This window comes from Plectropomus leopardus, chromosome 19 (genome assembly GCF_008729295.1).
Source record: "Plectropomus leopardus isolate mb chromosome 19, YSFRI_Pleo_2.0, whole genome shotgun sequence".
Classification (NCBI taxonomy): Eukaryota; Metazoa; Chordata; class Actinopteri; order Perciformes; family Serranidae; genus Plectropomus; species Plectropomus leopardus.
Genome location: NC_056481.1, coordinates 3,213,399 through 3,239,522, shown reverse-complemented (window position 1 = coordinate 3,239,522; position 26,124 = coordinate 3,213,399). Strand labels below are relative to the sequence as shown.

The following is a 26,124-nucleotide window of genomic DNA, read 5'->3' as shown; positions in this document are numbered from 1 at the left end:
CTCAGACTATTTATTATATTTTTAAAGCTGAATTGTGCTGTATAGATGAGATAAAAAGCGTCAAATTTACAGATTTTATTTCACTGTAGTATAGTACAGCAATGCTGGGAAGAATACTTTTGAAATGAAATAGGTTACAGATTACTAGTTACCCTGTTAAAAAATGCAATCAGGTAACTATTTTAATTACTTCATTAACATAATATAACTTATTACATTTGATTACTTTTTTATTACTTATTTGACAAATGTTTTAAACAGGGTGATAAAGCTGAAAAGGCCTAAAAACGCAGGTGTATAAATGTTGCATTCAGCTTGTCTCAGTGGCTTTGTTGACCCATGTTGTCCAAAAATATACCAACTGAAGACACACCTGCACGGCAAAAAGATGTAAAGCAACAGAATTAATGTTTTATTCAACATAGAAACCTTTTACTGAAAAGACATTTTCATCGGTAACTGTATTTTATTTTTGTAATGTAATTTAATTACTTTAACTTATTCCCCAACGCAGTATTATTTATTTATTTATTTAAATATACAAAAATTACTCCAGAATATGTCAGTATGACTAATATGTAATTATGTCGTGTTTAAATATTTATAATTTTTAACAAAGACAAAAGTAACGTGTTTTTTTGTTGTTTTTTTTTCATGTCAACGGTGTTAACGGTTGAGTCCTGCTTCCGGTCCGCAGATCAGCGGTCTGGCTGTTGGTATTGTGTGAATAGATAAGTTAAAACGTCATTTTCACACGCATCACCTTTATAGTTTAAGTTTTATTTAATGATAAAAAAAAACTTCATCTGTTAATCGGTTAACGGTTAAGAGATATCATTTCTGACTGTTGGCCAAGTTAACATCCGGAGTGATTTTATTTTGAAATGTTTAATTTCACCGGAAGTAGTTTTCCCGCGTTTCTGCTAACGGTCGTCAGCTTGTCGGTTTTTTTTTCCGGTAAATGTGTGAGGCGGCGATAAGCACCGGAGGAGGAGCTCCTGGTGATTCACGATGATTCACGGAGGAGTAACGGTAAGACGAGCGGCGGCGGCCGGGCAGAGCGCGGCGGGATGGCGCTGAACTCGGTCTGTGTGCGGCTGCTCACGCTGTGCGGTGAGTTTAATATGAAATACTTTATTCTTTTTATTATGAGAAAACGGCTTTTCCTGTTTAATTTCGCTTCAACAAACTGCTTATAATCAGTTAAGTTAAAGGATGTTTGACAGGAAACTTGAGAAGTAGCTGTTAATGCGCTGCATGCTTATAATAATGGTATTAATTATATCTTAATGCTTATAACGTTTGAGAAACCGCATGAAATGTCCTTTTTATTGTTTTCTAATGTTTGTTCAAAAAGATTCAGTGCTGGAAGTAGCACTAAGTTATTTTACTTTTCTGAAAATAACAGTACACCGTTTAAAAAAAAGTAAAAAAGTTATACAGTTAAGTTAGAGTCTGCAGAAAACAAAGCAAACAGGCCCCTTTCAGAGCGTTTAATTATGGATCCCGAAATATTACCATTATTATTATTATCAGCAGACGATGAATGAATAAGCTCCATTTTGATGATGTTTTATGCACTCTGGCATCGTAATTACCTTTTTTTCTCTCTCTTCAGATCAATTATGCATTGTGATTAAAAAAATAGGGTATTAATAGTTGTTAGTAATCAGTAATGAGTATATTTGTTCAAATACAAGTATGAATGTAATGATGAACTGTGTGTGAACATTTGGGGCTTTTTTAAATCATCAGGCTTAGTCTTTATTTTATGTATATATATATATATATGTATGTATATAAAATTATAAAAAGTATCTGTGCAAAAAGATTAAAAAAGTATTCAAGTTTTTTAGGACTTCAGGGGCTCTTCTGTTAGTTTTGGGGTCTTTAATCTATAAAAATGCATCATATTGAATAAGTCCATCATGTGTTTTGTATGTAACATCAAAACAACTATATCTGTTTAATGTAGTGAGGTATTTTTTCCTCTCTGAAATGAAGTGAAGTAGAAGTTTAAAGTTGCATAAAGTGGATATACTTAAGTACAAGTACATCAAAATTGTACATACAGTTTGAGTAAATGTATTTTTCATTCTTGATGCTTGTCCCCGCAGATTAAAATGCAGTTTAAAGCTGTTAATTCTGATATTTTGTGTAAATGTTATTCACTGTGTTGTTTTTTGTGTGTAGTTTGTGTCGTGCTGACCTCTGCGATGTTGTCTCACGTTGAGAAATACGAGGTGGTCCGACCTCAGAGACTTCAGGGGAGACAGAGGAGGAGTCTGCGGGACAACCAGGTGACAACACCTCACCTCTACCAAACAATCGTGTCATAATTTTACATCCAGGATATGGATTCAAAATGTTACTTTAGAAGTATTAACAGCAAAATGTACATGAACCAAAAATTTAAACAGTTTTTTTGTATTGTTGTAATAGTTGTAAATCTTGATCCTAAAAATTTGAAAAATGTGTTTAGTGTACTTAAATATAATTCCTGTCAGTGTTGAATTATTAATATTATTCTTAGCAGTAATACTGATTACTATACACACAGGATTTTACCTCTGTACCTGGTAGAAGTAGTCAGAAGTTAATATTTATAACTTTTTTTATAAGAAGATAGATAAGAAGATAAAAAAAAGATTGTATATTTTGCATGGTATTGTGCAGTAGAAAGTACAATATTTCCCCCTGAAATGTGATGGAGTATTACAGTAAAGTGGCACACTTTACAGTGCTGTAGATCTAACTACCTGACAGTATAGACAATAGTTAAAATTAACTCACTATAACATTAAAGTGTGTTTTTTTTTTTTTTACATCTGTGCATTGTTAACAATAATTCAACATAATATAAAATAATCAAACTTTCTTCACATTCTGCACAATGATAGTTTTACTTTTGATACTAAATTACAATTTGTTGTTAATATTTACAGGAGGGAATTATAAAGTACTTTTAGCTGTAGCAGAATATTTTTTATCCTTGTGGTATTGCTATTTTTACCCAAGTACAGTGAGTATTTCTTCTCGTGCTGCAAATCTGTCTAATTATTACATTTATTAATAGTTGTCCTGTGACTGAATTTTTTTAACAGCTGTATCCTGATACGGTTCAGTACGAGTTCACCATTGAGGGCACAAACCACACAATTTATCTGGAAAAAAACAGGTAAGCATTGATTTTTAAACAGATAATATTTTGGTATTTAGTGAAGTTTTTAATTATTATGCAAGACATACATGTATTTTAATATTTTAAATATATGAAAAAGTTGTGATACAGCTTTTCCATGTGTATTTTATAGGAATCTTATTGGGAAAGGCTACACTGAAACACATTATTCAGAAGATGGAAAACGGGTGACGACATCGCCAAACGAGGTGAGATTTTACTTTACCACTGAAGTATTAAATAAGGAAAAATTACCACACAGGTAATAGAAATAAGTGTAGAAAAGGGAAGTTTTATAGAGTAGTTGGAAGTAATGGTTAACATTTGGGAAATAAGTATTCTCTTAGGGACTGTTTGTTATTTATGAGAAGGTAGGGGGTGGTGCAGAAGTAGTGGAGGCATTTCAAATATTTTTTTATTTTGGATAGTCAGTGGTCATATTTTTTATTTATTTTAATACTATCAGAACTCCAAAACCCACAAGTGGGTTTAAAAGCATATTTTCTTTATAAAATCTCAAAATCTCTCCATTTTTATAGTCAGAAACTATGAAAATATGGTTATTACGGTGGAAGAAGGGTCATGCATTTTCTCCCCAGTCACTCAGAGACTCAAAGAAAAATATTTATAGTATATATATATATATATATATATATATATATATATAATCACACCCAACCTACTGTGGTGATAAATCCCTTTCACTTTTTTTCTGAAATTTAATGCACAAAAAATTCATCATATCGATTCAGTAAAAATATTATTGAAAGATTTTTTTTTATTATGAGTGTGCCTTCATGCCCATAACTTTGTGTATTTTCTTTAATTATTATTACTATAACAATAATAATAAATAAATAACAATGTTAATATATATATATATATATATATATATATATATATATATATATAACACACTATTTATTATCATTATTATTATCCATTTAACTGCTGATCAGTTTAACTACTTTAAACCATCAGAAGTTGATTGCTTGATTTTTTTCGGCACAAAAATGTATATTTTTAATATCTGAGACATTTTAACAAATACTTGGAGGTTATACAGAAAGAGGAGCTAAATTTGTGTCTGTAAACCGGGAGTTTAAGTGAACCCGACGAGTTAAAAGTCTGAAATTCCTGATTTGTGATTCATAACTTAATGTTGGTTTCTCATAAAGAAACCCTCTGTGAGTAACGTCCATCGGAGGAATGTAAACTACAGACTAACTCCAGCGGCTGAGCACGCTGATTATATCTGTAATCTGATGAATGTGTTTCCGTCCAGGATCACTGCTTCTATCACGGTCACGTTGCAGGCATGAAGGACTCTGCGGTCAGTGTCGGGATTTGTTCGGGCATTAGGTAAGAAAATCTGGATACTTTTTTAAACTTCAAACTTCCTGTGTCTTTCTCAGACACTTGTGAAATGTGTTGCTTCATTATATTTAGTAATCAGTTACTTCAACAAGGTGTTCTGATTTCAGTTTTCTACACCACTGACATTGGGCCACTACATCCGATTACTGCACTTTTATATTTCGCTTTATTTTCCTTTTTTTATTGTTTCTTTAATGTTGTTCTGATGCATTTCTTTGACTTTTGTAAATCACTATGAATTGCCTTTGTTATACAGGAGAAGTTGCCTATATTTGTAAACCAAGACATATTTACAGAACAGATTGAGCGATATGTTGTAGACCTGTTTTTGCAGAAGACTACTTTCATTTTTACTGTATGTTTAATCACATTTAGGCTGTTTTACTTTTTAACAAATCAGCAAATGAAGCTTTTGCCTTCTTGTTTGTGTGTTTTCAGTGGTTTTGTGAGAACCCGGCAGCAGGTGTACCTGATTGAGCCTCTGGGTCAGTCTGACGATGGCGACCATGCGGTCTACAGACGGGAGCACCTGAAGATCAGCAGCAGTCTCGGCTGTGGCTCATCGTCCAACACCACCACGCTGTACGACCAGGAGCAGACGCCTCGGCTTTCTGGTCTCTTCAGGTCTAGATCATGGGTAGGTGACATGAAAAAAAAACATAAAGAAAATGATAGTTTATCCCCTAAATATTAATATGATTGTATCTTTTCTGTTTCCTTTTTTTTTGTCAGAAAACTAAACCCATCGTAGGTCCACAGAGGTTTGTCGAGCTGTTTGTGGTGGTGGACAATACTGAGGTAAATCTTTATATTCCTTTTACATTTTTAATTTTAATTATTAAATTAATCTGGTCCGGTGGATGGGCCTTGACTGCTGATGTTGGACACAGCCCAAAAATAACTACATGAGGCCGCCCCCCCTGCAGGCATCAGGGTTGGGTCGATTGCTGAGCAAAGGCAGCAACTTATAACCCTTTCTCAACAAAATTAGCGCGTGCATGCAGGTTTTTCGAACACAGGAAAACTTGTTAATATAGGTAATGGGCTGCATTCCCACAACAAGTGAACACACCACTGCAGCACTCCAGTCTGCCTTTCTGTCAGCTTTTGTCTGTGTTTGGGTGTGTGGGTCGTTTTGTTGGTGTGTCCTGTCCCACATCACAGACAGGCAGGAGAACAGGTAAACAGACAGCCGCAGGAACAGAGGTCTGTGAAAACTTCTCAGTGGTTTCATCTCTTTTTTCATCTGACTTATTCAGTCTCTCTTTCAAACTCGGTGCAGATGTATTTGGAGCGGTGTTTTAGCGCTGCTCAGGGGGAGATGGATGGTATTTAGTGACACACGTCAATGCATCTTGCCAGTTAAGGAGCTGAAATTAAGAAAGACTGAGATTGCAGATACAAGGAGCCAAACTGTGTTTGGTAGTGACTGAGCTCACTCTGAGGGATAAGGTGACGCACTCGGATATCCAGAAGGAGCTTGGAGTCCAGCTGCTGCTTATTAACACCAAAAAGACCCAGTTAAGGCAGTTCAGGGATCTAATCAGGATGTGTCCTGGACCCAAGGTTTTCAGGCACGTCCAACTGGAAAGAGACCGTGGGGCAGACCCAGAACATGCTGGAGAGATTATGTATGTCATCTGGCCTGGGAAAGCCCCGGGATCCCCCAGGAGGAGCTGGAAAACTCTGCAGGGGAGAGGGACGTCTGGACTACTGAGGCAGCAAAAGAAAGGATGTCTGGATAAATAATGTGATCATGTTTCTTTCTCCTCTTCCTCCAGTACAAGCGATACGGAAGCAAGACTAGTTCCCGTGTTCTTGGAGTTATAAATCACGTTGACAAGGTAATTTTTTGGTTTTGGACGCTGTTTGCCATCAGCTGTCAGTGAATTCCCTCCTGAATAACATCTCTGCCTCTTCCTGCAGCTGTATCGACCTCTGAACATCCGCGTCATGCTGGTGGGCTTGGAGATTTGGACGGACAAAGACCACATTAACGTTGACTTAAAATCGGAGACTACCCTGGACAATTTCCTCCTGTGGCGGCAGGCCGATCTTCTGCAGAGGACGAAGCATGACAATGCCCAATTTGTGACGTGAGGATCAGTCTTAGATGTTTTTTTAGATGGTCTTTGTCACAGTAATGTTGCCAGTTTGACCTGATGTTTGACTTTTTCCTTCAACAGTGGCAAAGATTTTGAAGGAGACACAGTCGGACTGGCAAATAAGTATGCCATGTGTACTGGAAACTCAGGTGGAGTCAATCAGGTGTGACTTCTTACTTACATTAATACTTTGACATCTGGAGATGAAAGGAGTGTTTACCGATACATCTTGTTACATTTAAAGCAACATTTGTGTGGTTCTCTTCCAGGATCACCATGATAACCCAATAGGCCTCGCCTCCACCATCGCTCATGAGATGGGACATAATTTCGGGTTGTCTCATGATGCTTTAGGTTGTATGTGTGGTCCGTCTTACAGCAGTGAGAACTGTGTGATGGCACCAAAGCTCAGGTAAGGACGTCACCCCAAAGAGGACCATTTTGTCTGTCTTGCTGCAGTTTATAATTTTTTTTGAAACACTTTTGAAAGACACAACAAACAGTATATTTGGAAATATCATATTTCAACTAGAACATTCAGCTTTCACATACAAAAGTATGTGACCAAAAGCATGTGCACCCCCCCGTCCCTGGTTGAGGCGACTTATTGCTTCCAGTTTAGGGAAATCTTTAGCACACATTGATATTTTTAACTGTAGAGTTCCTCCAAGTTTGTGCCAACAGTTTGTGTTTAACCCCTTCCTGCTTCATCATGACAATTACCTCTTGCTTAAAGCAAGCTCCATAAGAAACCGTCTTCTCAGTGGGGTGCAGAGGGACTTGACTGACCTCAATCCCATTAAACACCTTTTGGATGAACTGGATTGCTGGCATAGGGCCAATTAGTAGTTTCCACGTCCCCTTACCCACGAGGGTCCATTGGTCCGTGTGACGCAAATGTTGTCATCCACCCACGTTAACCTGGAAGGACTTTCAAAGAGCGTAGACTTTCGCTAAGGCCGAATGCCCGTTCTAGATTCAAAGTTGTCAAATGCTTGCAGTGCTTTCAGTGCATGATCCCGACAGCAAAAGCCACCTTTTGCATCTGCATGATAGGCCGCTGGACGTTGTCAGCTGAGAACGCACCCAGACAAAACAGTTCACGGCGATGTTATATGTCTCCGGATGCCACCTGCCACGGCAGCATGATATGCAGGTGGTCGGTGTCAATTGAGAACGCGGCAGGACGGGACCAGACACATCTGCATCATATGCCACCAGACGGCGTCAGATTAAAACGCTGCCGGTAACGCCGTAATATAAGGAGCACAAAGGTTCCTGTAGGGCAGGTGGGAGGAGCAGTGATGGATCAAACAAACCCTGGACTTTCATACGAGAGTCCAGTGTTCGCTTCCTGTCTGAACATGATGTTTTTTTTCTACTTTTTTTTCCTACGTTATGGTCGCTGCATCCTGAAACGTAAAGAGCAGATGCAGGAGGATTGATATGTTGACTCGGAAATCCACTGCAAAGTGACAAAAAGTGACGACTTGATATCAGAACGTGTTTGAATGCTTTATCTTGCAATGTTAACCAAAGTGAAACATGCTTCCTGTATCCGTCATGTGATTCATACGCTTTAAAATATACTTGTTTCTTCCTCGGCCCATGCAACAACCTTCCGCCAAGCTTGAAAATTCGGGCCAGTAGTTTTATGTAATCCTGCTGACAGGCAAACAAACCAAGTGAACCGAAAACATAACCTCCTTGGCAAGAGGCAACAACTGTTAATTTAATTGAGTGCATTTAATTTGCAAAGCTGAATTCTCTTCTCTCTTCTTCAGGACAGGAAATGAAGCATTCCCAGAGTTATTCAGCACCTGCAGTTTTGAGCAGCTCGCCGAATTCATGGAGCGAGCTCGGCCCAGCTGCTTGTCCAAACCCAGCTCTGCGAGGACCATCACCGAGGGGCCGAGCTGCGGTAACGCCCTGGTGGACCCCGGAGAGGAGTGTGACTGCGGCACGGTGGAGGTGAAACATGTTTCTAACAGATCAGTCGTTTTTTAGGACTATCATGTGGTGATGGTAGATGCCGTTTTGGCTTTCTGTTTTAGCTGACTGGTTGTGGTTTCCTGTATGTAAGGCTACAGCTAATAAAAGGGAAGGCTGTGGTGACTCGGCCTCAAAAATTAAAATAGTTTTCCTGTGTGCTCACATCCTATCAGAGAGACAACGTTCTTGGCAGAGATGCTGCTTGTGTTGGAGATTTAAATCCGTCTGGACTGAACTTTCACCACTGCAGTTCCTTAAGGTGTAACAGGACACGCAAACATGACAACTGAAAACCTTTTTTTTGTAGGAATGCAAGAACCCCTGCTGTGATGCCTCAACTTGTCTCCTGACTGCAGGATCCAAGTGTGCTCATGGACAATGCTGTGACAACTGCCAGGTATTTAAGCTGCTATTACAGTGAGTTTCTTTTCTTAGAGTTTGTCAGCTAAATAATATCCCAGTAAAACATGGGACCCCAAGAGACCCCAAACCTGTAATTTAACAATACAAATGAGTGTAGATCAGTGCTGCAGCAACAATTTTGGCTTGCTTAAGAGGTGATGGCGAGGCCTCAGAGCTCTGGTGCTGACCTCGGATCACTGTGGTTGATTTTTAGGATTCAGGAAACTTTTCTGGCACTTCTGCCTCTATCTAAACGTGGCACCAGTGGATCTAACGTGAACCGATACTCGCTGGCACTTAAGTAATTACCCTTAAATATGCACAGCCTGTTACCAAACCCTGCTCGCAAGTCACGTGCACAGTTCCACATGGGACACAAACACCGGTCTTCTGGGTCAAAGTCCTGATCTTGTTGGACCCTTAAGCAGATTTTCTTGTTCTTTATTCTTTGTCCACTGACTGTCTAATAAACGCTGGAGTCAGCCGAAAGCTCACAGCGTCTCACACAGACGCTACAGGCTGCATCTGACGCAGACGTCCAAAACTGTTTGATCTCATTGACGAAAAAAGGGGATTACCAAAATCTGTAGGATTCAACCTCTGGAATCATGAATGTCAGAACCAAATTTCATGACAATTCACCCAACAGTTGCTGCTAATACGGCTAAAAAAAACAAAAGTGTGCAGGCTACCGAGAGGCCGCTCATGCACACAATCTGCTAATAACATTAAAATGGTCACAGGAGGAGTTTACTCTCAAACCACATTAAAACTGCAGCAGCTCCCTAACAACAGGAAACAGAGGGTGATATTTTACTGTTTCCATGAACTGTAACTCACCACATCCTTCCTCTGATGAAGAGATGGTGCAAGTCATGCAGTGCAGCACAAATACACAAGTTAACAATTACAGTTAAACCTACTTATTCTTACTAAATCACCTGAAATAATCTTTAACCCACAGTTGAAACCGGCTGGAAGTGTGTGCAGAGAGGCAGCCGGTGACTGCGACCTGCCTGATTACTGCACCGGAGCGTCGGAGGATTGTCCCGAGGACAGCTTTGAGATGAACGGGAAGCCGTGCTACGACCAGGCGCAGGGCTACTGCTACAACGGACACTGTCCCACACACGAGCAGCACTGCTGGAGGCTGTTTGGAGCAGGTACTCCCAACACACCAGCGGAGCCTCGAGGAGCGTTATTTAATAGTCTGTTTCTACTGATCTCAGTAAATTTCACTGTCACATGGTGGAAACGGCTTTTTCTAAGAAACATTAGTGTTAAAATGTGCATTTGTTTCCTATAAAGGAGTACAGAGACTCTAATGAATAGCAGCATACAGGAGAAGAAAACAGGAGAGTTTGTGCATCATAAACCCCTAAAATCTTCTTATTACTGTCTGATTGTTTCATAAATGTCCTGAGCTGATCATTTTCCTCTGTGTTATAATTATTAATCTTCTGAGGAAATCCTACTTCCCATGCATAAAAATAAAGCAAACTTTGCACATAAGACCAGTCACGTGCCAAACGTCCTCAGCTGCAAACACAGGCCAACAGTCCTGATGGTGGCGCTACAGCGACCGTCTCAATGTCAAAACTGTGAAAATTCATAAGAAATAATTCGTTTGTGCTCCAGTTTTGAAACTTACACTGAAATTTAGGCTCAACTGTGATGAAACTTTTCTTCATTTCACTGTGGTACAAATGATGAAGTCCATCGCTCTGTTTTTATCGAAAACTGTAAAATAATTATCACCTCCCACAGTCAATCACTCAAATGTTGGTTTAATATTTCATACATTTGACTCACCATGACTATATGTTATCCCTAATTTTGCATCTGTTTTTCCTCTCCTGGCATGAAAAGGCTTCGATAATTTAGAGTTACACTCTCGAAGAACTCCATTTGGCAGCACCTACGGCGATAAGCTGTAACTGTCGCGTTTTTCACTTTCACTTACTAGAGAAGTTTCATCATCTGTAGTATGTTTGTTTAGTCGTGGTAAATGTTTATTTGCAAGAAACCGGAATAAAAAACCGTACTTCTGTTCACATAAGTGGGTTGAAGAGTGAGTCTGCTGCGTTAGCCGCCCTCTCTGGAGGACCAACCGATGAGGGTGACGGAAAACGAGTCACTAATTTAGTTTAGCTTTTGATTTTTCTCGGGACTGTTGCCTGGGACACCCTGAGCTTTCGCCAGCGGCCGCAGGCTTCATCACCATTGCGTTGCCTCGTTCGGCGATACAGTGACTCAACAGAAGTGTGACTCTGAATATCTTGTGTCCTCAGGCGCCATAGTTGGACCAGATGTGTGTTTCAACCTGAACAAACGGCGGGAAGAGGGTGCCAACTGTGGGAGGAGCAAACTGGGCTTCACCCCCTGCGCTCCACAGTACGTAACAACAGTCACACTGAGTGTCCTGCTGCAGGTCCAGATCAGTCTCTGATCCTGAAGGAAACCTGCTGCACAGAGCGGACCATTTTTTAAATTAAGGAAATGTTATTAAGACAGATGTTAAATTTTTCTATGTTTGAGGCTATTTTTTGCGCAATGTTGTTAATTTAGCAACAAACTCTTGATCTTTTTTGTCTTTTTTCTCTTTTAGGAATCTTAAGTGTGGATCTATATTTTGTGGCGGAGGGGGCGAGTCAATCACAGGTAAAATGGCGGCCTACAACATGTTCAAGATCGAGTGTAAAATAGCCGTGGAGGACGATAAAACCAGAAACATCGACATGGTGCCGCAGGGGACCAGATGTGGAGCCGATAAGGTAAAACCTGCAGCGAGGAGACACATCAGCGGGAGTTTTGTTGGTTACTGTGAATGTTTTTGCTCAGAATCAAACGTTTGTGTGCAGGTTTGCCTCAACAACAGGTGTGTGGATGTGTCGGTTTATGGGAAAAAGGAGGACTGTGAAAAGAAATGCAACAACAACGGGGTGAGGGAGTTATTTCAGCAAGTTTGTCCAAAGTCCAAATGTCTGACTGTTGTTTAATAACTGTGACTGTGTTTTATCCGCAGGTGTGTAATCATAAAGAAGAGTGCCACTGTAATCCCGGCTGGGCGCCACCTTACTGTGACGTCCAGTTCGCAGATTTACCTCCAGGTACGGACGTTTATGACACTAAATGTGTTTGTTTGGTTGCTAAATACAAACATTTGGGTGAAACTGAAGGTTTATTGTCCTCACTGAGCAGCGCAGACAAAAGCAGGTCACACCTGCTCCGTGAATCACTCATCCAAACACGAATGATTCATTATGAGAGATCTGCTGTTTCCTCCAGCGCTGAATCAAGTCTTCCTGATATTTATCGTAAAACTGACCTCAGTTAAAAGCCTTAAAAAGTTTCTTAACTCCATTTAGCACTTGACCCCACAAATGACAATCTGTGTATCAGTTACTCAGGTTACGTTGAATTTGTGAAGAAAACTGTTTTTCTTGCAGGCCTTAATGAAGAATCTAAAAATAAATAAAAGTTTTAATGATTTGAAGTCATAAAGGTCCGTGTTTAACAGCAAAGTCGTATCGAAACATCAGTTCACAAACTATCAGGCAACTCCTGCAGAACAACCCAAGTCTCATTTATCCTGTTTAACTAAAAGTTAAAATCCTCTCAGCTCTCCTCAAAGCCAGACTTCATTCACAAAAATAATCATTTTACCTCACTGAACACAGGAGCTGCTGGTCTGCCGCTGCCTCGATACACTTGTCAGAGTGATCGTGTGACTTTAGCGAATCCAAAATAACCCTTAAAAATCTCACAGTAACACAAAGAGCCTGACTGACGGAGGCAGCGGTAAATCAGCAGCTCCCGTGATCACTCAGGTAAAATGACTGTTTTTGTAAACGGAGTCTGGCAGAGATAAGTTTCGCCTTTACTTTATTTCCCCTGTGACCTCCATTCATCATGAATTTTTTCAGTTTTTGTATTTGAAGTAGAGGCATGTGAGAATGAAAAAGTTTACATCACAGATTTCATGTAACAGAGTAATATGTAACCTGGAGAAATATTCCTTTAAGCTGCGCTGCCCAACAACACGAAAAACAACATCAGTTTTCATCAGTTTTCAAAAGGAACCAGCTGCTACGAGACTGTCAAAGACGCAGAGTCATTGTGCAATGATTCAGCCGTCAGACGGCTAAAAAGACAAATGGAGAAGAGTTCACACAGAGCGGCTGAAGTTATGAAACAGCTCGGCACAGTTTGTGACACTTTTCCTCACCAGAACAAACGCAGCAGCTTGTTTAACCTGTTTTTTCAGTGATGAGCTACATGGGTGCACTTTCCCCAAATTATGGTGAAACAATCTGATCAACAAAATGACAACAATGACACACCTGCTGACTTCTTTAAAGCAACCCCGCTCTGTTTCTGAGTCACACAACAGATTCGTACTTTTCCTTAAGAATCAGATGATTTCAGCTTTCTTATTGTCACATTTCTTTTCACATTTAAAAATAACTTTTTTTGTGTGTGCATCTTCCACACACAGCTTACACACTTCAGATGAAATGAGCTGATATCGTGTGTATTACAGTGTGTCGCTGTAACTGTGATTTTCCTGTTTGCGCTGCAGATCAGAGCAGGATAATAGCTGGTGTGTGTGCAGCGCTCTCTGTGCTGCTGGTGCTCGCCGCAGTGACTGCAGGGCTGATGTGCTGCAGGAAGGACAACATGGACAACTACATCTCCAAAAGGTACTTCAATTAAGTCCCCCGGGTCTCGTATCCTTCGGCTTTGTCTTTGTTTCCCGCTTCCCCTCAGCTGAATACGTGTCGTGCTCACAGGAAAGTGCACTCAGCGCCGGACAAGCTGAACCCGATGTTCCAGGAGTCGAGCGTTAAAGAGAGACCTCAGATCAGTCAGCCCACTTTCATGGAGTCAACAGCAACACAAGCCTGCAGCCCTCTGATGGTCAGCGTGAGTCCCTGCAGAGCCGCTCCGCAGGTGCACACAGCGCCCACACAAAACACTTCCTCATGAGCTGCACGTTCATGTTACAGGTTACAGGCCGATGGTTTATGCTTTAAATGCAAAGTACTGTGAAAGTTATTAACTGTTTTTTTTTCTTCTTTCAGCCACCAAAGAAACTCTCCTCAGGGTGTCCGACCTCACAAACTGAACCGGTGAGCTTAAAAACAAAAAAACTGCAATGTGATCTGATGCATAAAACAAACTGAAGATCACGTTCAGACCTGGCAACTTAAAGCGGCCGCTAAAGTTTGGAAAATTGAATAATACATGACGTAACTTATCTTTAATTTAGACGTGTGGTGTTCACCTGCTTTATGCTGTAACTGTATATTTTTCTCCTCGTAAAGTGATGTGAGTAAAGCACACCGACTGTGTTTACTGTGAATATGATAATATTCTGAATTTCATGCAGGTCAAAATCAAATTCAAACAGCAATTCAATCAGGACATCTGGAATTATATGGAAGCAAACAGGAGACACAAGCAGTCGAATTTAAACGGCCCTGAAAACTTTACCGCAGTTGGAGACACGCGGCCTCTTGCCTGTTTACAGCTCTGTCTGTTTCTGAGAAGAAAAGCGCACATTTGTGTTCAGAAAAGCACTCCTACTTTTAAATATTACGAAATACTTGGATAAGTTTCTGATTTGTGCAAATATCACATCGCTGACCTTTTAGAGAAGGTGGGTGAGGAATGAAGGAGGGAGGCCGAGGGTGCACGTTTGAACAAGTTTGTCACTGGTGGAAAAATGAACGTGAATCAGAGCGTGCAGGGCTTTATATGAAGCCCAGCATTAGAGGGATATATAGTGTCATTAACCACGTAAACAGCTCAGTAGGAATATTGTCTTTGGAATACGGGCAAAAACTGTAATATTTGTGTATGTAAACACAGTCACTGATGTGTTTTTAGAGTTTTTGGGCGATAATTGAACTCTGCGTGTGAGTGAGTTTTTAAAGCCGTAATTAAACACAAATGTCTCTTTTTTTCCACAGACAAAACCTCCGTCTAAACCTTTACCTCCGCTGAGTAAACCACAGGTGAGTCACAGCTGCTGACTTTAAACCGACGATTATATTGACTGATGGTCGATTAAAGTCTTTTTATGAAGCAAGTTCCAGCTTCTCCAATGTGAGGAGATTTTTATCTTTCTGTCTCACATGATGTTTTTCCTCAGGGAATCTTCAGAAAGTTGCAGCTCATTACAGGATGGCAAAAAAACGGAATAAATAAAAAATCAGCTGTTCTCTGAGTTTACAAAGTCACAAATTTGTAAGAAGACAAAGTCAGAACAATAGTGTTTTTTTTGTTTTTTGGGGTTGAAAGAACCACATCTCTTCACTTTGGATGGACCTCATCACACAGACGCTGCTGCCTGCAGTGGAGGAACTTATCAAGTTAGATTTTGCATTTGGATTCAGCACAAAGGAAATTCTCCAGATTTTATCCCGGATTATTATCAAAATCTGGACTTTTAAGAGAAGTTTCTCTTCTTCTAACTCATACTATTAATTTTTTTGTCTACATGGGCCCTAATATTGACCCCCCCCCCGCACAAAAAAACCCTAACAGCACTATTTCTCTGACTGTTTTCTCAGAAGTTTTTTTTCTCGCAAATTTGCAACATTAAATCTCGTTAATTCCGATTTTTTTCAGAAAATAGTCATCCATTTTTCTTTAAAATTTTCATCCACAATAGTCCAGAGTTACTCTGCTATTATTTTTTTTTAACACTTTACACACTCTCCCTAATCTTCCACAGTACAACTCTACACCTTCACATTCATAATAAGTGTATTTAAGGCTGATCTTGTTTTGTTTTTCAGTACTCGGCAGTCAGACCGGGTCCTCCTCCTCCTGTACCTCCAGTCAAACCCAGCCCTCCTCCTCCTCCGCCCCCAGCGAAGCCACAAGTTCTCCGACTCATTTGAAATAGTCATTAAAGTATCAAGTTTTACCAAAGAGGAAGAAATCCAGCGCGGAGTCATAGAGCGCGAGATCTGGGATCATACGTGTGAGTCACAGAGGTCACAGAGGTCACAGAGTTTGGAAAAGTTTCCTCTTTGTCTTAAAGACGGCCGAGTGACCGACTGAGAATGTGTTTGATGACCAGCAGCTTCACAGCAGCTGTGGAAACAAATGATTTTGGGGGGCAAAATGGTGCTCACATGGAAATGTACTTAATTATTTATTTAATGTGTTTTTAGGGACTGTATGAAAATTATTAGAGGGTGATGCAGAGGCAAAAAGGGGGTTTGTATTATAACCTTTTGCTCAACAAAAGGGCGGTTTAAAGTTTTTGGAGTAGTTTGTTTTCCATTTTTCTAATCTCAGATTTATATTTTATGTCCTTCTCTCAGAGCTCAGTTTAGTCAGCGATGGTGGTGATGAGGGTTCAGTTAACCCTTTGAAACCTGGATCAACATCACTTTACAAGCGGTTAAACCCTTTGAAATCTGAGCAAATTTGTTTGATTTCTTTGGGAAAAAAAAACATGCGAAGAATGTCAAACAACTGGCAAAAACATTCGTAAAAGATGACAAGAAAATGACCTGAAAAAAATATATATATAAAAATGTTTTTAAAAATGATACATTTCAAACAAAATTCAAAAATACATTTCAAACATACATTTTACTGTTTACATTTCTCATAGCAATGAGCTAAAACTCGATAAACTCTCGTAACGGTGAGAGGAGCTGCAGATTCAGCTGATAGCTCTCTGTCCATCACCAGACTCATGTCGTACTGTACATCATTATTTTTATAAAAGTTAAGTTTTTATTGAACAATTTGTACCAATTTAACACCCTTACATTGTTTTGAAACAACAGCGGAGAGAGTTTAGTTTAGTTTTTTTGACTTCTCACTCTAATAATTTCCATACAGTCCCTAAACTTCGTCCAAAGCCAGTCTGCCTTCTGAGGGTTAATTTGTGTAATTTTTGCACTGTACTTGAAAACCTATGAACGGTACACACAGTATTCAGACGACCTGTGTGAGTCACTGTGGCTCAGCTTGAAACATTTACGTTTTCCTGTGTTTGTGTCCCGAGGGACGGTGCGTGACGGAGCCTCGAGGAACACGCAGTTGTTGTTTAGTTGTTGTTTTTTTTTACTGCACTTTTATGTTTCTATAGTAACAGTCGGGGTTTATACCTTGGTGGTTAAGTTATAAGTTAGAAGCATATCACTGATTCTTTCTCAAATAGGAATAAAAGTAATGATTATTTGTATTATCCACTAATTTGCTGATTATTTTCACAAGTACTTTGTTAAAAAATTAGTCTATAAATTTAAAAAACTGTGAAAAATGCTCAGAGCCCAAAGTGCCTTTTTAATCCAAACATCATTTCATTTACAATCATAATAAAGAAAAACAGCAAACTATCACAGTTAAGAAGCTGGAACCAGCAAATATTTTACAGTTTTGCTTAAAATGATAATCAAAATATTTGGCAAATCATTTTTTTGATCAACTAATTGTTGCAGATCCGGACTTCAAATCAAATAATATCAGTGTTGTGATCACAATCGTTTTAATCTGTCACGTTACTGAATGTAATAACAATGTAATAACATCTGAGGCCTTTTGTCGCAGCAGCTAAAGAGCACTTTATGAAAAACGTTTGATCCGCAGATTCTTCAGTTTATCTGCTGTTTTCTCAGATGTTTATTGTGTGAATTACATAATGAATTAAAGTTTTTCTCGGTGAAGTCTGCTGTTTGTCTCTTCTTTTGTAACATTTTTTATTAACTGACTGAAGTCCTCTGTTGTTTTTCTCAGGAAAAACATGAGTTTACGGTTCATTCATAATTATTGGTCTCTAGTGAAGAGCCGAAGGAAACGGCTGAGAAACAGCTGTGAGCCAGACTGAGAGCGGCCGTCATCATCTGGGTTTCCTGCTTCTTAACCCTTTGAAACCCGAGCAAACAGGTTTGAAGAGAAAACATTTAGCAACGAGACACGGCCCCAAAATTACCAAGAAATAAGAAAATTACCCGAAAATAAGGGAAAAAAAGAAGTAAAAACAAACAAAAAATGACGTGGAAAAAAAGGGCTGAAAATTAAAAAATATACACGTGAACATTTTCTTCTAAAACATTATTTTAGAAATAGAATTATAACTAAAAAGTATAAATAATTTTCTTACAATCTTATAATTTTAAAAACAAATTTTCAGGTCTTGTCACATTTAACTAATCTCTCGCAATTTGTGGGAAATATTTGGCCAAGTTGCCCGTTGCCTTTTTTCTCGTGTTATGGAAAGAAATCAAACCATTTTGCTCCGTTTTCACGAGTCAGCAGAAGAAAACTGATGTCAATGCAGGTTTCAAAGGGTTAAACAGTCAGACACGAATGCTGATGGGTTATTTTTTGTGTTTGTTTGTTTGTTTCTGGACTCATTGTTCTCGAGGGAAACAAACCAATAAATGATTTAATAAATCTGCAGTAAGAACCAGATCCATAAATGTATAACAGATGAACATGTTGGCTGATGAGTAACAAAAAATTGCAGAACAGAAACAGAAATGAGCGCTGCAGACTGAAATATCGAAACTCGCTTTGGATTCTTATCAAATTTCTTTTGAACATTCATTTTCCTCAGAAGATGAGCCCAGATGACTTTGACGATGATGATTTTTGCTGTAGCATCATCATGACGTTCACTTTTGTGGTTTTGTATAAATGACGTAATAACTTTTGGATGGATAGCGATGAAATTTGGTTCAAACATTCACGTTAACCTGAGGATGAACTGTGATAACTGATCATCTGACTTGTCATCCAGCTTATTTTCGCCCCTTTTCACGTGCGACCATCAGTAATAGCGTTTTCCACACGTTCATTCATTCATGGCGGCACACCACGATCAAACGTCTGCCACGACAAACTGATTTTATATTTTTGAGGCTGGTACATTCATTAGGAGCCCCACTGAAATAAATATGCTGTTTGCTTACTCAAAGCATCACACTGTCGGAGCGCCGAGCGTACTCTGGGCACAGACGGAGCAGCAGAACGGCAGGCAAAGTGAAACTCCACAAAAACGTCCCATTTTAAAGAGGGGACACAGAGTGATACAAAAGGGACACACGCACAAGAATAAAAACAAACAAAAAAAGAAGGGGAAGTTTGCTGTCCTCATTCCCTAATTACATCACGGCAGCCTCGGTCAGTGTCGACATCACTGCCCACAGAGCATTTTCGCATCGTTCAGTTAATCTGCTCACACCCTGGTCGCCGAGGCAACCGTACACGGTGCCACCTGCTGCTCCGTTTCCATTCACACTCACTCATGCACCGATGGTGCAGCATCAGGAGCAATATGGAGTTCAGTATCTTATCCGAGGAAACTTCGACAAGTTGACAGGAGGAGCCGGGGATCAAACCAACGACCTTCCAGTTAGAGGATGACCCGCTCTACCTTTGAGCCACAGCCGCCACATGTGGATACGTGGGCCCCCTTTACAGACATGTCCACTTTACTTTGACTTTAATTTGATTCCTAATCAAGACACTTTTATATATATGGACTTCAAAACTGTTTTGTAATGAAAAATAATGGAACTAAAAACATGATTAAAAAATGTGATCAGTTGTGATTAACTACTGAAATTCTGCAATTATCTGGGATTTAAACATTTTTATGTTTCACAGCCCCAGTTTTTATGAAAACTTTACTGTTTCGATTCACTCACATCTCTGTCAACAACATCATTTCCAGCAGCAGCAGGGCCAAACCAAAACACTTTGGATGACATAGACAGACGCTGATTTTCCAGTTGCACACTGAAACCTTACTCACAAAGACACTTTCTCTGACAGATTACACGCTGAGTGAATCAAACGGCCTCCACTCTCCTGGTTTCAGTCTTACAGATGTTGGACCTCCAAGAGCATCAATGAGGTCCAGCACTGGTGATGAGGTCTGGCTCACAGTCCAGGTCCTCCCAGAGCTGCTCTGGGAGGACCTGGCCACCAGCCCACGTTTTCCACCACAAACTAGGAAAAGCATGTTTTCATGGAGCTGGCTTAGTTCTCAGGGGCGTTGTCGTGTTGAAACACAAACGAATTTGCCAAGAATTTGAAGTAAAACACCCCCCACCCCTTCTTTCATAATCTCTTTATCTCTTTACCCCGCCCTCCTGCCCTCCCTCCAATCAGGAACCACTTCATTCACCTCAATTTAGTATACAGATGTTTCTGCAGCTGGAATACATGTATTTTTCTTTACAGAATTTTCTCTGCGCTCATCTGCCTCTCCTTTCTTATTCATTTGTTATTATAGCCTATATGTAAATATATTTTTAAACAATTTTATATTCGTTTGATCAGTGTTCGGAGACTGTGCACTGACTCATAGTTTCATTGGGGAATTCAGTTCTGGGTTTCCCCCGCATCTCTCCTTTTGTTGAAATGTATAACGTTGTTTGTTTTTAATGTGCTAAATAAATCGAATCAATCACAATGGTGTGTGTAAATGCAGTGTAAATCGAGCTGTAAAAGGAGAAAAGTCTGATGTGAGGCGGGGAGGAGGACTTTGAGGAATGCAGTTTGAGCAGAGGGGGGCTGCTTCCTCACAGAGAGCTCGTCTGATTCACCAAACAAGCAGCTCATAAAACACAGTTTACACTGAGCGCGGTTTGTTTTACAGCAGAGCTTTTTGTCTCTGCTCGTTGCTCTCTGGGTTCAGCGGTTCACTCGTCCTGCAGGAGACGATATGCGATGACGACATCCCTCCTCAGGGATCAGGCGTTCAGTCAAACATGCGGCCGACTGTGTTTGCTCTGAATTAAAACTCCAGTTTTAGAACAATCCAGAAAAAACCGTCCAACAACAGTAAGACAATGAAACGTCTTTGTGCAGCCTTTTTATCTTCTCTTGGTGATTCATGATCCGTGTTTCAAGGTTTCTGACTGCGTCTGACTCACTGATAAATAACCCTAAATGTCAAAAGAGCTTATTTCAGCATTAGTTGTGGATATTTCTGCTATAGGAGAACGCAGATGAACAAAAGTAACCTCCAACTCTCCACAGTGACCTAACGTGACTGCTCGTGCTTTTAAGGCTCCTGACAAATCACTTCCACATGCTGTAAAACGGACGGAGCGAGTCCTCGACTGATCCGCGACGACAGTTAGCTACAGACTACAGGAAGGCAGCGAGATAATCTCCGTGACTCACCGTTAATCACTCAGTTTGAGTTACTCATTAACCCTTTGAAATCCTGAACAAATTGGTTTGATTTTTGATTTCTTTCAAAAACAACGGGCAACCCAACAAGACGTGGCCCAAAAATTGCAAAGTACAAACCAAAAACAAACAAGAGAATGACCTAAAAAGGTGCTGAAAAAAAGGATTTATTTTATATAATTTTTTAAACATAATTTAAAATATAAATATAGTTTTCTGGATATTTTACTTATTTTTTTTTATTTCTTATAATCAGGTTTTACTTGTTTCTTTCAGTCCAAAAATGTCCTTTTTTCCCCAATGTTTCCAAAACAAACTAAACCAGTTCTCAAAGCATTCAAAGCGTCAGATACCTTAAATCTGTTATCAACGTTCGGTTTCTGTTGTTTCCAGGTTGTCTTTATTTCATGAGAGGACAAACTGTATCTGAACTTATCCAAGAGTGTCTTCAAGGTTCGCACAGACGGCAGCAGGTCAAATTCAAGGACTTTTTCAAGCACTCAATTTTCAAGAAGGAAATTGTTTTATCCACAACCGTCTGTTGCAAGAGAATTGTGCAAATCTGTAAATGGGGGCAAACAAATGCAACCAGGGCCTTAAATTAAGTCACTACTATTACTCAGGCATGTGATTAGCAAAGGACAAAAAAACAGGAAAATATACTGAGCGCAAAACACAGCAAGGCAGCCTCCGATCCCCTGCAACCAAAAATCTCAAATGATCCATTCAACAGCTCCGACATCAACAGACAGACACACGTGAGCGCTTTTTCGCTGCTCGAGCGTGTATGTGTTTTGCAGGCCGGCAAAACATCCTGGCGCCGACTATATTTACTGGTGTTTACCACCGATCTCATGACGCTAAAAGGACACAATAAAACATTTCACGCATCATGTTCGCCCCTCTATGACATTCAAGGCCATTTTCAAGGACCAAGTTAAAGAACGTCAGATTTTGAAGGTTTTTAACTTCAGTTCCTGCGTGTCATATTCAGGTGTGTGACTTTAAGCACATTGTACAAACTCTGTGTCACAGTTTGAGTAATAACCTGATGACAACAGGCGCGTGAACACAGAGGTCACATTAAACTCACTTGTTATGAAATCCTTTGAAAAAATGAAGCACGTAGGAGGTGCAGCAACTTTCGTCACCTTTTTAATCCAATCCAACGTCATAAAGTCGCTGCTCCTTTAAATTTGATCTGTAAACCATGAGCACTTCCCGTCATTAATTATTGGTCAAATTAACGATCGATTAATCGTCATTTGAAAAAACATGGAAACGCTGCTTATCTCAAAAAATACCAAATAATTTTTTTTTTCAATCAAAGCTCGCAGGAACAGAGTGCGTACGCGCTGACAGCATTAAACAGACAATCCATTAATCGATTAAATTTCACGTTAAATTCTTAACAACTGATTAATCAATCAGCGATTAATTGTTATGATCCTTATTTTAGACAGTTAAATAAATTGTGTTCTGTTTGGGCAGTGGTGGAGAAAGAAGTACTCAAGTCCATTACATAGGTTAAAGTATTAATACAACTGTGTACAAATACTTTGCAACAAGTAAAACTCCTCTATTCAAACTCTTACTTAAGTATAAGTAGAAAAACATTGGCATTGAAAAAGTACTTAAAGTGCCAAAATTAAAAGTACTCATTATGCAGAATTTCCACTTACAGAATAATATAAACTATATTTTTATATTCCAATAATTATTCATGCATTAATGTGTTCATCACTGTGAAGGTGGAGCTAATTTTAATTACTTTATACACATCCTAGTAGTTTAATCTATAAAAATAAATTGAAACTTTTTAGTTAATTTCTATTTTCTATCAATAATTTAAATCTGCAAAATAACTAAAGTTAGAAAACACAATATGTACCTCAGAGTAAAGGTTGCATAAGTTGCATAAAATTCAAATACTCAAAGTACAAGTTCCTCAAACTATTACTCCAGTGTGCAGGATTTAGGGGACTATATTGACAGAAATATAATATAATGTCTCTTCAGTGTATAATCACGTGAAAATGTAATGGTTGTGTTTTTCTTACCTTAGGATGAGCTGTTTATGTCTACACACGATGCGGGTCCTCAACCTCGTAGTGGACGAGTTTCGACGCCAACTGTTGCAACGAGTACTACGTGCTTAAATAAACTTCCCTACAACAAAAAGGATTAAAAATAAACAACACATCCTTCTACAGTCGCCATGTACAGAAGGCAAACATGCAAGTACCTGGAACAAGTATTGATAAGGGTTCAGAAGTGTGAATACTAACAGAGTACTGTAATATAATATAAAATATAAAATGTCATCACTTTATCATTTTATCCTGTTAGACTTTGTGTGAAATTTTTGTCATAATTAGCATAGGACAAAAAAAACCATGTTTTTTTGGAAAACATGTTTCCCAAAAACATGTTCTGTGAGGTCACAGCAACCTTGACGTTTGTGCCAAATGGGCTCAGTGTCCTTTGTCCGCCAAATTCTCACCAGTTTATCCTCATCTTAAAACGAACATTTGTGCCAAATTTGAAAAAAAAAAAAAAAATCATTTGTGGTGTTTTTGAAATATCATGGTCACAAGAATTAGACAAGGTTAAGAGTGACCTTCCCGTTTGACCGTCAAAATCTGCCGAGTTCATCATTGAGTACAAGTGGACGTTTGCGCCAAATCTGAAGAAATTCCTGGAAGGCTGTACAGAGATTTTGCGACAGACGGGGTCACAGTGAGATTTGACCACCAAAATCTAATCAGTTCATCTTTGACCTAGCATGAACGTTTGTGACAAATTTGAAAAAAAATCTCTCATGTGTTCTTGAGATATCGCGGTGACAAGAATTAGACAGACAGGGTTAAGTGGCCTCGACCTTTGACCACCGAAATCCACAATTCATTGAGTATAAGTGAATGTTTGTGCCAAATTTGAAGAAATTCCCTCAAGGCGGTCTTGGGATATTGCGCCCAGTTAAAGACAACATAAAAAAACTGTATTAGTTAATCCAGACTCTTCTGACTTACTTTGGCACCGCAGTGCTTTGAGGTAAATGCTAAAAGAAGCATGCTCACAGTGAAAATACTGACATACTGATGTTTAGCAGGTATAAGCACTAAAAACAAAGTTCTACTACTTTTGCAGTAATTACTTGCTTATAAACTGAAGTATTGGACACCTTAAAATGCTGAATTCATGATGAAAGGTCAGAGATCACCAAAAGTTTTAGAATTTATCTTGGGTGGAAAATCAGTGTCTGAACCAAATTTCATTTATCAAACGTGCTCAAAGAATAAACAGTGAAGTGAAAAAAAAAACATGCCGAAGTCATTTTATTTTATTACCAGGCAAACATTTGATCTTTATACAATGACATTTCTAGAAATTAAACATTCAGAGACAAATTTAAACCATCAGATGGAAACAAAATATTTAAATGGAAAGAAAACTGACAAATTAATTTCTTAAATACAAAAGAGATCTTTTTTTTTCATTGCACTTTAACTTCATAAATACAACTCAGAGGGTTAACTTCTCTCGGCCCAAAGTTTCCTCCTGACTGTTTTTACTGCGGCACATTCAACTTTTTACTCTCCTGTTTCCAAACGTTCACTCTGATTTCACTGTTGATCGATGATCCGAGACGCCGGCTGTGCTACGATGGTTTACGGAAACCGTAACGGTGTCACATCGGCGTGATTAACGCCGCGTTCATGTTAGAGATGGATAGATGAGAGAGACCTGAAACAGTCTGTTTATGACTAAAGCTAAAAGGATCAGCTGATTTATCAATAAGCTGATAATTCGGCACCATTTTTAACTGACTGATCTTTTTTAAACAAAAAACCCTGAATATTCTCTTGTTACAGCTTCTCAAATGTTGCTGCTTTTCTCCATTTTATGACAGTAAGTTTTAAATATTTGGGTTTTTAACTGTTGGTCGTATAAATGGAGTTATCCGAATGGGCTCTGGGAAATGTAAACAGGCATTTTTAACTATTTTCTGACATCTTCTACACAAATTTAAACAAATAATCAAGAAAATAATCGCCAGAGCAGCTGAATGACTATCTTTGATAAATCTTATTATTTTTTCTGTTAACAAATTAATTATTTTTTGTCAGATGTCATTAGGCAGTTAAATATGCTCATTTCTCAGAGCTCAAGGTGACATCTTAAACTGCTTGATGTGTCAGAAACCAAAAAATACTTAATGTACCGCCACATAAAATAAAGAAAAGCAGCAAATGCTCACACTGGAGAGGGTTTTAGTATTCGTGTTTACAAATGAATGATTTCAACATATTTATTTTTCCTTAAGCTACTTGAAAAAGTGCATTTCCGTCTGTTTTTAGACTCAATTTAAGGTGAAAAAAAGGTGTGAAGACGAGAAAAAAATTTAAAATATTGTTTTTTTTTACAATTGGCTGAAAAATTGGTTTATTGATAAAAGCAAAAATGTGATAAAAGTATAACGGAGGAAGACTTAGATAATGAATCATGAACAAAAAGAATGCGTCTTAAGGCAAATCAGTGGCGTGAGGAATCAACAACACGAAAATGCTAAACACTTCCGCATCGACGCGATTTATATCGGTAACGATGCAAATTTGTGACAGTTGCGATATGACGTCTGTTCTGCACAACGTGATTAGTTGATGCCTTCATTCACAGTGCAAAAGGAAAACAAACTCTCGAATTACGGTGGTTTTTCGCTACATAGTATTTGCATTTTGAGTAAGAGTGCTCATAACAGAAACAAAAGGTTAAGAAAACATGTATTTATGTGTGCATTAATTACCCTAAAGAGAAAAAAAACTGCAAAAACAAACAAAAAACGTGAGTGTTAAAGTCTTTAAAACGTCCACTGAAGAACTGAAAACG

The 26,124-nt window shown here is 38.9% G+C and overlaps 1 protein-coding gene across 2 annotated transcripts; it reads left to right on the top strand.

Moving 5' to 3' along the window:
* The first annotated feature begins 1,010 nt into the window (after positions 1-1,010).
* On the top strand, positions 1,011-17,753 carry LOC121958844 (zinc metalloproteinase-disintegrin-like 2d). Of its 2 annotated transcripts, none has more exons than XM_042507991.1 (23): positions 1,011-1,113; positions 2,194-2,300; positions 3,105-3,178; positions 3,315-3,390; positions 4,467-4,543; positions 4,997-5,195; positions 5,291-5,356; positions 6,340-6,402; positions 6,485-6,654; positions 6,745-6,826; positions 6,933-7,075; positions 8,448-8,634; positions 8,963-9,052; positions 10,022-10,220; positions 11,349-11,451; positions 11,666-11,831; positions 11,919-11,999; positions 12,083-12,167; positions 13,640-13,760; positions 13,851-13,977; positions 14,142-14,189; positions 15,033-15,077; positions 15,864-17,753. In XM_042507991.1, the coding sequence occupies exons 1-23, from the start codon at positions 1,071-1,073 to the stop codon at positions 15,966-15,968; spliced, it is 2,457 nt and encodes an 818-aa protein (XP_042363925.1). In that variant the 5' UTR covers positions 1,011-1,070; the 3' UTR covers positions 15,969-17,753. The 2 variants fall into 2 exon arrangements, with proteins under 2 accessions (XP_042363925.1, XP_042363924.1); XM_042507990.1 differs by having other exon boundaries at positions 1,027-1,113; positions 13,851-14,010.
* Positions 17,754-26,124: the final 8,371 nt, after the last annotated feature.

What these genes read in the sequence shown, in the direction of transcription:
- LOC121958844 (XM_042507990.1), top strand. Translation starts at nt 1,071, where the DNA reads ATGGCGCTGAACTCGGTCTGTGTGCGGCTGCTCACGCTGTGCG. An exon ending in ATTTATCTGGAAAAAAACAG is followed by an intron (nt 3,179 to 3,314) that starts GTAAGCATTGAT and finishes TGTATTTTATAG; the next exon opens with GAATCTTATTGGGAAAGGCT. An exon ending in GACAATGCCCAATTTGTGAC is followed by an intron (nt 6,655 to 6,744) that starts GTGAGGATCAGT and finishes TTCCTTCAACAG; the next exon opens with TGGCAAAGATTTTGAAGGAG.